Here is a 13,057-nt window from a genome sequence, read left to right as displayed (position 1 = left end):
CACAGTGCTGTGTGTCTCAGTGCGGCCGTCCTGCACTTCATATCGAAACAGTTAATAAAATGAAGCAGCCAGTCTAAAAAATTCTTTGTTATAAATAAGATCCTCATAAGTAGAAAGTGATATAAAGACGGGAAAGTGTGGTGGGGGAAAGCAGGGTTACACATAGTCGGGGAGCTCGGTAGGACTATAAAATCTCCACGTGAAGAGGCCAACTGGAGTCTAAATGGGCAGCCCGGAGCCCCCGGGGTGGCCGTCCCTCCGCCCTGGGCGGCGTGTGCAAGGAGGGAACTGGGCCCCGCGCCGGGGCTGACCCGGGAGGGACAGGACTAAGGGCCTTTTTGGCAAGCCCTCGCTCTAGGCACTGTTCTCCTCCGCTGCTGCAGAGCGATGCGCTCCCGTTCCTGTACCGCGCACTGTCTCGGTGTCACCGGGGACGCCGGCCGGCAGCGAGCGCTTCGCCCTGCGCACCAGCAGCTCCCCTCTGCCGCGCAGCCAGCCCTGGCTCGCTCCAGCAGCGCACAAACCATCAGCTCAGGCACATCCACTGAGAAACACACCAGGAAAATTAAGATATGGCCTTTTCTTAAGCTTGCCTGACATCGTTGGCACACTTCCTTACAGTCTCCTTACTGCTGGAAAAACTTCTGCACAGATTTTTTTTTTTTTAAATATATACATATACATATATATACGTGTGTGTGCATATGTATATGCACATATGTATATATATACACACACACACCCTGGCTTAGCAATATTTCATTGTCATGCACTACAAACAGTTAGGTGTAGCTACATGAGATGGTAACAGGTTTCCATTCTAAAAATCATCAGTGCAAAAAACAATGAGGTTTTACAGTTCAGTAACTACAGGTAAAAGAAGCGAGTCTAGTTCCCATGAAAGCTGCTACTGAACTTGGAGAGAACCTGGGAAGAAGAAAACGTCTCAGAGGTGGGTGTTGAGAGAGTCAGACCCTGCATTTGGATGAGAAGAACTGCAATGCAAATCTGGCTGCTGAGTGCCTTCAGCTGCTTCCAAATATACGGTGGTTACTTTTGGAAATAATATATAGCGAGAATATTTGGAGACTTTAACAGCAAATTAAGTGTCTGAGGTTTGCAACAGCTCAAACAAAATAGCTTGTATTCCTCTTTTAATAGGTCAACGCATTAAATTCCATCGGCTTCTAAAAGGTCTCTTTAAAAAATAACAGTAATAACAATAACAACCCCACTTTCTTGGGCGTGAATCTGCCGACATTCTGCCTCTACCAACAGCATCGATACATCTTTATGCTTTGCCACTGCACGTACTCCTTGAGAAAGTGGCTGAACTTGAAGCTCTTTGTACAGGTAAAGCTCTCGGTTGCTCTGCCTGGCACAGCCCACGATAAATCCCTCGCTTGGGGCTGTCTGTGCCGGGGAAACAGCGTGCTTTTTGAACCCCAAACCCACCCTGTGCCCGCACTGGCAGAGCACCTCAGTCTGACTCCTGGGACAACCAAGAACAAGTTCCCCCAGCCTCATCCCCTGTTCCCGTGGCTCTGAGGACAGCTCTCGGTCACGCATATCGGAGCGATGGCTAACAAGGCGAGGAGGCACGTATTTACAGTCACTAAACCTGGATAAGAGAAGGAGGCAGGAGAGAGCGCGATCTTGACCTGGAGACTTTTCCCCCCAATTTCCAGCTGTTCCTTGGGCTCGTGCTGCACAAACCTGATGCTCCCGCTGCAAGGCCTGCACATTCTGCGTGGGAAACATCCCGTCTCTTCCCAGAATACCATGATGTTATTAGAGTAGCACCATATTTACCCTTCCAGCCCGTAACGCCGGCCTCGTCCCTCTTTCCTTTTGTTTTCTCCTCCGGTGGTTGCAGCCGACAGTCGCTGGCTCTGGCCTGGCTACTTCTGCCCCAAGAGGCCAGACTCCAGCCGGGATGCTGCACTCCGGCCCCAGCACCCCGTGGCGATGCTCATGCTTCTTTGGCTGCGTTCCCTGTCCCTCTCCTTGTCGCTGTCGGACTGGCTCTGGGTGCGCTCGGGGCGGTGGCCGGCTCCGCTGCCGGTGGCCGAAGGCTGGGAGGAGATGGTCCGCAGCAGGTGATTCCTCTTGCGCAGGAACTCAGTCTGGCTGGGCAGCCCGAAGCTGCCCTTCCGCAGCGCCATGCGCGTGGTGTTCTTGGCGGGGCGTGAGCGGTGGTTGTACTCCAGCTGGGCCAGGTGGGCCGCGTACCCCTCCGTGATGAACTGCGAGACAAGAGGGATGAGGGCAGGCGTTAAGAGGGATGGGACACGTTTCCCTGCTAGCCACCTGGCAGCCAAACGGGTTCACTGTGCCAGGTTCTCTGGGGTGACGTACAAGACGTGGAACCACTCAGACAGATGTGGCAGGTCCTGGTCTGTGGGACAGTTCCTGTCCTCTTGGCAAACACTAGCTCAGTCACTAGTCTGAAGATGACCGAATCCCCATCACCCTCCCATGGGAGGCCCTTGGCAGCGTCTCCGGGGCTCAGACAAGCTGGCTCCTACCTGACACTGGCTCTGCAGCTTCTTGGTGGGTCGGCCAACGATGTAGATGTGCGTGGGCGGGAGGCTGATGGAGCTGTACACGGAGATGTCCTTCGTAGATCCATATGCCGCATGGATCCTCATGTGGAGCTGTGGGGAGAGAAAGCAACACGCGGTCAGAGCATACGGGCGCCCCATGCTCAGCAGGCCGGGCTTTTTTTTTTTTAAATAGCGTTTGTGGGAATCGCAGGTCAATAACTTATGTAAGTTCCCAGCTGGATAACGCAGCGCTGTGCAAAGTGCTAATTAACAGAGCTGGGGATGTTTACAGGCCAGAACAAGAGGAGTAACAGCAACACGAAAGCAGATCTCCGCTTGCTGAGCCACAGCCTTTCCTTGAGGTCTGCGGGGGGCAGGGACGCCGCACACTTCACCGCCTGCTTGTCACTGGGGGAGAGGAGCTGTCTGCAACCCCCCCATGCAGTAATCATTAGCGGGGAGCGTTCCCCTCCACCGGCCGTGCTGCTGCATGCAATTCTGCTGGTTAACTCTGCTGGGCAGAGGGAGAAGGGACAGGCAGCAAAATACTGCTGCTTTCCAGGGATTCGTCTGCCTCCGCTCCGAGCAGAGAGCAGCTCCTGGCCAACCCTTTCCTTAGTGGGCTGAAGCAGGAGCTGGCAGGGGAGGTGCGGACACCGGTGCCACCACAGACTTTGTCCCCGGAGCCACAGGCAGGCCAGGGAGACTGAAAGGAAAACTCTGACCCTGGTCACAAACTTGTTCTTCTGGAGGACAAGGGAGAGCAGGCAGCAAGTGAGGGCCAGCTGCTCCCACCACTGCGACACAGGCCAAAACGAGAGTCCAGGAGAGTTAACGAGGGGCTTTTCCTGCTATTCGAGGCAGGGCACAAGTGCTCAGGATGCTGGAAGTTCCTTCACTTGCCAGACAAAGAAAACCTCATTTTACCTAGAGCTTTTCTGAGGCTCTGGGCTGAACGACGTTAAGACCTCCCCGGGGTCACACACTCGGGAAGATGCTCGATGCAGTCTCCCGCTGAGGCTGGGTGGAGCAAGGCCATTTTGGCAGCAGCTCCATGCCCTCTCAGACCTGCTGGTTACACCACAGGCAGCCAGGAAGCCACCAAACAGGTGAAAAAAGTGCACGTGTGGGGAACGGAGGCACCGCTGCCTCTGCTTCATTAGGCATTTGGTGTTGGAAGGACCAGTGATGAAATGGAGCAGTGCAGAGCAGAGATGACACAATTTAACAGCGCAGACACTTTTGTAGAGCAATAAAAGGATGAAAATAAAATGAACAGATTAATCTTCCACTGCGGGTCACATCGCTGCCAAGAGACTGGTGCTGACAGGGGCAATTGGACGAGGAGCAATCTAAACCCGTGCTACGATCGTATTTCAGCAGACCCAGGCTTACGTCCGTGATGAGGGATTTCAGGAAGTTGGCCTTGTGCCGCAGCGGGTCGTGAACGAGCCCATCGCAGAAGGAGACGATCCCATGGGGGAAGTTGTGCTGTGCTAACCACGCTACCACCCTCTGCTTCTGCATGTCGGGGCGGCCTGTGACATAGATAATGAGGTAGCCGAGGTCTTGCCAGTGCCTAGAAGGAAAGCCACAAGTCAATGGATCGCAGACCTTCAGCGATGTTGGGGTAAAATAGAGCGACTGCCCCAGCCCCTGCTGCTGACCTTACAACGTCAACCGCTCCGGCGCGGACTTTGGGGTCGCTGCCCATGATGGATACACTGGCTGCAAAGGAGCCGTCGATGCTGAACACCACAAACTCCGTCCCCTTCGGCAGGACCGTGATGTAGCTGTCCGCATACGTGTGGTCGCCCCTGAAAGGGATGCAGGTACTTCTAGGCATCAAGATATTCAGAAGGTATCACCAAGTCCCGCAGTGCACTACAAGCCCAAATCTGGCCCAAAGGGTCTAACAGCGATGCCACCCTCAGCTACAGCAGTGACAGGCACTGCATGAGGGCCTCTGTGCTAAAGTGGGGATGGAAATAGTACTCTGGCATCAGTGACTAATCAAAATACCTCCAGAAAACCATTGCTGGCATCACCACTGAGAAAATGTTCCCTTCCTTTCCCCTTCCAGAGCTCAACACCAGCAACTGGAGCTGAGCTGGAGCCCCTGGGCTGTGAATTATCACGAGTACAAAGTTCTGTCCCTCAAGGACAGATTTATGGTCTTCAAAATATGCTCAGCTGTGCAGTTTTGCAGATGACCGCGAGGCAATATGTCTTGTGGTGCAGAAGGCCTGCTCCTGCAGTGCGAGCTCAATTACCACGCTGTTGATGATGCAGGAGCCTGAATAAAACGTGGATCTTCCTCTTACAGCTGTAGAGTACAAACGGCTTTGTCCCTGGTTGCTGGCAAACCAGGCCCTGAACCCACCCAACACGCAGAGCTGCCCCCCTATGGAGGGGCCATGTTTTACAGTCATCAAATTCCTCTTTTGTTCCTCTTGCAAACCAAGCCCCAGCAGCCCAAGGGGACCTCACCTGACCACCATCTTGACGGGGTACACGCCAATGCCCAGACGCCGGTTCTCAGGGATGACATAAGAAATCCTGCCACTGCTGTTGCTGATCTCTGTGTCAAAGTAAACCCACTCTCCTGACGGCGGCTGGGTCATGATGTGAATGTCCACCTGCAAGGCAGGGTCAATGACAGCATTAAAGACACAGACAACTAGTACAGGCGAAACATGGGGACCTTCCACCCAAGCTCCTTTGGACGGCAGCAGGGCTGGGTCCTGCTTCCAGCCTCTGCACTTCACAGATCGGAGCTGAGAAGCACCCAAACATCAGGATGCTGGAATGAAACCCGGCCTCGGTGGCAAAGACCTCTGTGATGGATACTGTTCCTGGCAGGGGGCATCACACAAGCTGGCCAAGATGCCAGGGTAGCAAACCCCATCAGCGACCAAGGGAGCACCGACCAGAATCGCCTCTGTCCCTGTCCCCCAGACTTTCCACCCCATGGTGCCCACCCCCCATAGCAGACACAGTACCTTTTCTCCTGTGAGTGTGACCATATCTAACGGACCGTACATAAACCTTCCGGTTAAGGTCTGGGGCCCATCTTCATTAGCGATGGTGTCATTTATCCTGTGGTTGGCTGTGACATTCTGCACAAGTCAAGGGGGAAAGGGGGGAAAAAAAAAAAGAAAAAAAAAAAAAGGAAAGAAATAAGTTTGCAGCGATGGACAGGAAATGCCCAATATAATGGACAAATAGGAGCGTGGGTTTCTCTGTGCCATTCCTCCCCTCCACCCACAGCTCTCAGCTTTAGAAAAGAATTTGACCTGTGTCAGAGGTGACTCCGTGCCCCACACTGATGGGGCGGATTGGAGCGTACATGGCTGAAACGCCAATTTCAACGGCAGTTTGTATGTGCAATTCTGATACTGTCTATTAACTCTTACACTTTGGATTTAAGAGGCAATACAAGCAGCTGCCGAGAAATTTGCTGACATTGTTTCAGTTCTAGCAGAGAATTGCCCTCTTGCGGGAACTGGAGACATTTACTGGGAGCGAAGGGCATTTATCAAGCAGAGAACTGGCATTCTTGGACTTTGAAAGACATTCTGTCTCTTTCCCTGACCCACAGCCAACGCTTTCTGTATTTTACATAGACTCAAGGCCAAGAGCAGACCTTGCTGGTACAGATCTTTTGGGCCACTCTTTCACAACCACACGGGTAGGATAGAATCGATACAATCACTCATATACACCAGCACTGCAACGGGATCCTCTGTCTCTGCTGCAGACAGACACAGCCATGCCCATGCTGCCCGCCTTCAGCGCTGTTCTTCCAGCCCAAATCAAAACCCCTCTACGTGACCACGCTCCCGCCTGCCGCAGCCCCCAAACACCCTTACCCGGAGCTTCACGTGCGTCCTCTTGCGGAGCCACTTCTCGCGGGGCTTGGAGGGGGTGAAGACAGACACCTCTTTCCCATCCAGTTCCAAAACGCTTGAGTTCTCGTGCCTCATCACCTGCGGGAGGACAGATCCCACCGAGACATCAGCCACTTGCACAGTGACCTCCCTCCTCCCGTTCCCCCCCGCCGTCCGCATCTCCCAGGCCAGCGCTGAGTAAGGGCAACGCCTGGACAGAGGTGGCCTGAGTCTTCCCGCTGGGCATTTGGTTTGCCAGCTGGCAGGTTTTACTGGCTGCTCCCTTAATTGCAGGGACAAGTGGTCTCTTCCCAACTAGCAAAGCCTGTGGCCAGCACTGACTTAGTCCTGGCTGGGACACAGGTTGTTTAGACAGTCAGGAGGTACAAAACTGCCTCAAACACAGCAGGACGAGCTCTGCGCTTAGATATCTGCCCTTCCTCAAGGCGTTCATCAATATCTTCCCATGTTCTGCAAGGGACCCCCCTCCTTCAAATGCACATTTTCTGCCATTCCCGTAACAGATCCAGCGCCCGCTGCCCTGACCAGCCTCGTGCCAACAGGTGCCATTCCCTCAGCTTTTCTTACTTCTGTTTGAACACGTTTTGGCCTGCTCCTGCCCTCCCGTCCTCTCATTCTGAGAGGAGACAAAACCATTGATTTAACCCCAGCGCAGGCACACAGGGGTCTGCCTCGGCCATGCACGAGGCAGAGCCCAGGGTGTCTGTCCATCCTGACCCTGTCTCTGAGGCTGCCAGAGCTCAAGGACTTTGTGCTGGTGGGATGTCACTGCACCAAAGCAAGGATCAGGGAGGGTGCAAGGCGATACCCACCAGCCAGCCTTTGGAGGCGATTCCCGCCTGTCACCAGGGATGCAGAAGCAGGATTAGATCCTACCTAGGCTGCTCTTAAGCTCTAGAAGGGAAAGGTAAGAGTAACACCCCAGAGCCCAAAGGTGAGGGGACATGTCAAAGACTGCTGTAAGACTGGGAAGTGACCCTGGGAGGCCTCTTAAATGTAGGCTCTTTTACAAGGTCTTGAACGTATTTTGTGCGGTCACCAGCTCTCCAGCTGATCCAGGCTGTAGCGGTCTGACTCAAACGAGGTCACTCTGCAGAGCTGAAGCTGTTTTTCTTCCAGAGAAATGGAAAAAGGACCCCAGGGAGGATGAGCTTGCTGGCAAGGGAGTTTATGGAAACCCAAGGTAAACAAAGTAACAAGTTTTACTGAAAATTATTTAAATCAGGAATCTATTTTGAGTTCTATTTGGGCTTGTTTTAACAAGCCTTTGGAGGCTAAAACTATTCAACAGCTTGCTTTTATATTTTGTACAGAGATGACTTTCAAATGCGATTAGAAACAAGTCCTTATTAGGGGAAGAAGTGGTGTGGTGCTCTGGAAGGACAGCGAGAAGACAGGGAAAAAGAAAAATCCCGGTCTCAAGACAGAGACAAGTGAGTAGAGACAGGCACCGGGGAAGAGTGGTCCCGAACTACCCAGGCAGCCCCTGTCAGGCTCTGAATGGACGGAGAGGTACCTCAAGCTGCAAGATACGAAGCACCACGCTGTGCTAGAGACCCAGGTTTGGGCTGAATCCCGAGTAACTGGCTATTTCTTGAGTACAGCATTTTGCGTACGAGACTGTCACGACTGTTCCTACTCACGCATAGTTACAAGTCTCTCTCTCTCTTCATCCCCCTTAGGCTCGAGTTCGATACGGGGCTGAGGTTTCAAAGTAGCTGATGCGGCAAGGTGTGTGCAAGCACAGAGGTGCCTCGCTGGGCTAGACACAGCCCGGGAAGAAAGGGTCTCACTGGATTATCGCTACCGCTCAGCTGCCACAAGCACTGTCATCTCTGTTGTTTATGGTTCCCACACTATTTGGAAGACAGCACTGGAAGAAAGTTTGCCAACAGAGTCATAAATAATTGAGAGCTGCAGCCGAGGAGGCTGGAAGAGAGCGGTGATGGCTTAACAGCCGAGCTAACACAAAGCAAGCCCAAGCGCCGAAGTGGGCAACATAATCCACAGAGTTGCTTTTAGTTTTGTTTCTTCCAATTCCATTCTTTAAGAACTGTTCCTTGGGGGGTTCGCACTCTGTAAGGCAAATAACGCCCCCTCATCCCCAAGGAACTGAAGGAAGAATATTTATTTTTAGGAAAAACATGTTTTCAACAGTAGATTTAAATATAGGTTGCTAAAGTCTGAGATGTCAGACTCCAGACACCAGCGATCCCCGTTCTCCCATCCCCAAGAGAACTGCTTTGTACTGGAGGAACAAAGACTAAATCCCAGTGCAGTGACGACGGTCTGAGTTCCTAGAGGAGACCACAATAACACAGAAAGCCAGAACGGAGAACCAAACTGTCTGTCAACTAATCTCAAATTCATACAAAACTTCTCCTTTGGTTTTGTTGTGTTTGGTGCTATTTTTATTTGTACCTCAAGAAGTTTTCTTTAAGTTTCAGACTCAAGATCCAAACTTGCACACACGCAGAACAGCTCACTTCAAGAAATGAGCGCCACTGACTTTTACCACTCGGATGTGATAAGAAACACATCCTTGGCGAGCCCATCTGAAACCTGCTCTGATGCTAAAACCCAGCCCAAAACTAACCAGGTGTGCCAGCACACGTCTGTGAAGTTTGAGTGGGCGCAGCTCCACTAACACCGCAGGTGAGGAATAAAACAAAGGGAAAGAAAATGGATCTACAGTGGCAAAGGGTATTTTTTTATCTCTACGTGTCAATGAGAGTTATGAAAGGTGCAGTGAAAAAAACAAAGAGCCCAAAATATTTTTCAGCCCAAGGGAGAGTGGGGGAGGGAGGACGACCGTACCTGTCTCAGCAAGAAGGAGACAACGTCTGTGGACTCCCAGTAGCTCGCATGGAAGAGGTGCGGCAAAGCGACCGTGGGGAAAGCCGTCAGAGCGTCAGGACAGTAGAGAGCGTAGTCGATCCTTTTGGTTCCCCACCACTTGGCAGCAACTAGAAGCAAAAGACTCGTTCAGGCAAAGGGGGTTCACACGCACGCGCGGTCTCCGTCACAAACGGTATTTCGAGGCTCTGGCTCCTCGCTCCAGGTATGCCGGGAGGTTGCTCCCTGGCTGGTCACACTGCTAAGAGGGAACAACCGACCCAGGGCTCAGTGTTTGCTCAATCCAAGGGAGGAACACACAGAGGCACCACCACTTAAGCTCTCCTTTATTTAAGTAAATAGGAAGGCACTAGAGGGCAGGTATTAATTGGCTCTTAGTCCAGACCCTGGGGAAGGGGTCCAGGGCTCATGTGCAATGAGCCAAAACAGAAGACAAGAACACATCTCCCTGGAGCTGTGTAAGGAAGGGTGTGCATGCTCTGCCCACCACAGTACATGCCCAGGCCATCCACGGTCCCCCTTCCAACGCCTTTAGCTTTCACCAAGGAATAAAAGACTCTATAGTACCCAGGTATTGGCCATACTAAAGAGGATCTAAATACTGGGAACCCACGTGAGATGCTAAAAGGCACCACAAGGCAGAGCATATGGCACATGCTGCTGGGACTGGCAGTCCCCAGCACGTCCTGGTTGCCCTCCTGGGCTACTACGTTGTAGGCAATGGAGACATCCAGCCCAGCCTCCCCAGGAGCACAGCCTCTGCAGTGGCCAACGAGAAAAGTGTCCAGGGGTGCCAGGAAACCATTGCACAGGGGACCGAAAAATACATCGGGATTTGGGGTGAATACGGTTACAGACAACGCAGAAGAGTTTCTCCCTCGGGGAGTCAACAACTTGCACATCAGTGATCGACAGCCACCCATGGGACACCACCACATTTCAATGCTGCCCTGAACTCTGCCCACGCACACATCCTTCCCGACTCCCTAGCAATGAACACGTCTCAGCCCAAAGCCTCAGACCCCAAAGGCATGGGCTGCTTTCCCAGCAGTAAGGAGTCCTCAACCCCCGCGCGCTCTGGCATGGAAAAGCAGCCATGGAAAGAGAAGACGGATCAGATCAAGAGAGCAATAGGAGGAGCTATGTTTGCATGCAGGATGCAAGCTGGGGCTTTGACAAGAGCTTTCTCAAGCTTGGTTTTTCTCTGTGACAATGTTCCTTTTTACAGACTTCCAGGAAAGCTGCCAGATATAAGGTATGATCCCCTCTTGCTGAAGGATGTCTAGCTGGTGATAAGCAAAGATGCTGAACTGGAAAAATAGATCCACCAGCTCCTTCCAGAGACCTACACAAAGCTCCCACCACAGCAACGTGCAGAGGGTTATGGCATCGGCACATCCCTTTGGTCCAGCCCTGGCTGCGCTGAGTGCCCGGGGCCATCCTCATCCTAATGGCCTTGCTTTTCTGAAGAGGAAAGGAGGAGGAGGGCACTGATGGATCAACATGGCATTTCCAGAGCACACCGGCACCTCCTCACAGATATTTCTGTCTCCCTGTCTTCCAAATTGGCAGCTCCTGGTCACGTCCCAACCTTTCACTTCTCATGCAAGTCCCCAGCTTGGGTAATTTCAGATTCTTTGTAGGAAGCAGACAGGATTTACTCTTCCATGCTCAAAAGACAGCGGTGGAGGCAGAAGCACTGTCCCCGCAGCTCTGCCCAGAAGAACTCCTGCTCTTGCCAAGTTGTTAGCCGTGTTATGATCGATCTTTGGAGCAAAGTGACAGAAATACTTGTTAAAATGCAATCAGAAATTGCAAGTGCCTCAGTGAAAGAGCATAGATTTGCTGTGAAGTTCTGTGACTATCGAATGAGAGAGGAGGTCGACCGGAGTGGATCTCTCTGGAATACCTGTCTTGATGTCCAGGTCGGGTATCCGAAGAGCACAGTCTGCAGCCTGACTCCACGGCCCTTTGAGCCTTCTTCCCTTCGAAGGGATTTCATGTTTATGCTGTCTAAGTCTCTTGGATGAGGTTTGGGTAGGGGATTTGTGAGGGAGGGCAAGCTGGGACAGAAGGCTAAACCCTCTACAATGATTAACTTGGTGTTTGGTTTCTAAAAGGAAAAATAAAATTAAAAAAAAAAAAAGCAGAAATCACACTTATTATGGCACACACATGCCGCAGGCAACACCGGTTTCATCCTCCAGAAATTCACAGTGCGAGGGAAGCTGCACCCTTGGGAGGGCTCCCGGGAGGGAGCCATGGATTTGCAGCGCCCCTCTGGGCCTCCTCCGTCTCTCCCTGCGGGATAAGCACGGACCACATCCAACCCTCAGTGCCGCAGCTCCACATTAATGCCGCACTAGGAAGGTCGAGCGCAAGAGCGGCAAAGCCAGAGCCAGGGCTCAGAGGACACGTCAGCCCTCGGGAGGTGAAGGAAAGGGCTGCGACAGCCCGTGGGACAGGCTGCACGTGGGGTCAGGGCATGCGCGCAGCCCGCAACGGGGCCAGACTCTTCCTCTCTGGTCTCAGAAACAGGTTTTGGCGGCTGTGAAGCACGTGGAGGAATAAATTACACAAACCAGAAGCTAAATAATCAGGGGGGAACGCGAGGAAGGCAAAGAGAGGCAAGCGTTGCGTGGGCCTGATCCTGCCGTGAGCTCGCAGAGGCAGCATCCCTCCGTCGCGTCGTGTGGGCCCTCAGGCATCACCCCGGCGTAAACACTTCATCGCCAACAACCACCGCCCCCCGCTTCCCATCCCGGCCGGCTGAGCTCGGCAACTCTCCATGGGCGTGAAACCAGCACAACACAAACACCTTCTCCCCCAGGAGCCTGCTTCCCAAGCACATTAATATTTAGCAAGCGGTTGGCAAGATGTCTGACCAGGACAGACACAAGAACGCACGCAGGAGTGCGGTGTCAGCTCTCGGATGCACTTTGGGAAAGAAAAACTCACTTGTCAGAGCGCAGGTAGTTTATTCCTGCTGCTGAGTGTTGCCTCAAACAGGGTAAAAAATTACAGCAACCCCTGACCAGCACCCACAGACCTTCAGTAACTAACACTTGCCTCAGGGAGCATTATTAACCTTAGCAATTAATTATGAAGTGAGTTGTTCATCGCCCGGTAGTCTAACGTGCTGGGAATGGAGTATCTCTAAATTTTTGCCACCTTCTGGAACAATAGTTTGGGCTGAAGGTTTTTTTGGTGTGGTGTGTGTGTTGTTTTGTTTTGGGGTGTTTTGTTTTGGGGTTTTTTGTTTTGGGTTTTTTTTTTTTTAATAATAATTATTATTATTTTAAATTTGCTTGGTTTTCAGCCTTTTCTGGTCTGAGTTATCAGAGGTCCCCGAGAACGCAGACTGCTAATCTCACACTTCAGCTGAAATGAAGAAGGGGCTGAACCTTTAACAAAGGCTGCTGTTCTCCACTGCATTAGCTGAGAAGTTATACAGGTCTTGGGGAGAAATAACAAATAAAAAATCCCTTTCATCCCTCATTCAGCTCTGGGATACGGGTTGTAACTGGCTGAGTCTCTGAGCTGCCCTGCGGGCTGAATTTCTAATGCAAAGTAATAAATAACCCAAACCCGTTTTTCCCTTTCGGCATTACAGAGGGGCTTACTCATCCCCATTTTTGTGGACGACATGTAAGTGATCTGCATCAAGCCACATGCCACGTCCTGCATTATCAGTCTGGCACTGCTGATCCCTACCAGTTCTGCGTGACTTTATCAACGGCAGCG

At 52.1% G+C, this 13,057-nt stretch overlaps 1 protein-coding gene across 14 annotated transcripts in view; it reads right to left on the bottom strand.

Annotated features, from left to right (window-relative positions):
- Window positions 1-1,128: 1,128 nt before the first annotated feature.
- PITPNM2 (phosphatidylinositol transfer protein membrane associated 2) overlaps window positions 1,129-13,057 on the bottom strand; it is a 137,127-nt gene continuing 125,198 nt past the window's right edge. For 10 of the 14 annotated variants that reach the window (XM_074606936.1, XM_074606934.1, XM_074606941.1 and 7 more), the window contains 9 exons: window positions 11,223-11,426; window positions 9,275-9,423; window positions 6,419-6,535; window positions 5,549-5,665; window positions 5,037-5,185; window positions 4,214-4,363; window positions 3,942-4,125; window positions 2,529-2,657; window positions 1,139-2,246 (listed from right to left, as the gene is read on the bottom strand). In XM_074606936.1, the coding sequence (XP_074463037.1) occupies window positions 1,902-2,246; window positions 2,529-2,657; window positions 3,942-4,125; window positions 4,214-4,363; window positions 5,037-5,185; window positions 5,549-5,665; window positions 6,419-6,535; window positions 9,275-9,423; window positions 11,223-11,426 (1,544 nt within the window). In that variant the 3' untranslated portion in view covers window positions 1,139-1,901. Of the gene's footprint in view, window positions 2,247-2,528; window positions 2,658-3,941; window positions 4,126-4,213; window positions 4,364-5,036; window positions 5,186-5,548; window positions 5,666-6,418; window positions 6,536-9,274; window positions 9,424-11,222; window positions 11,427-13,057 lie in introns of those variants that run through there. The other 4 variants (XM_074606945.1, XM_074606944.1, XR_012589821.1 and 1 more) reach the window with 4 other exon arrangements.

Source organism: Larus michahellis, chromosome 13 (assembly GCF_964199755.1).
Source record: "Larus michahellis chromosome 13, bLarMic1.1, whole genome shotgun sequence".
NCBI lineage: Eukaryota > Metazoa > Chordata > Aves > Charadriiformes > Laridae > Larus > Larus michahellis.
The sequence above is the reverse complement of the archived record's forward strand: the minus strand, read 5'-3'. Positions and strand labels throughout refer to the sequence as shown.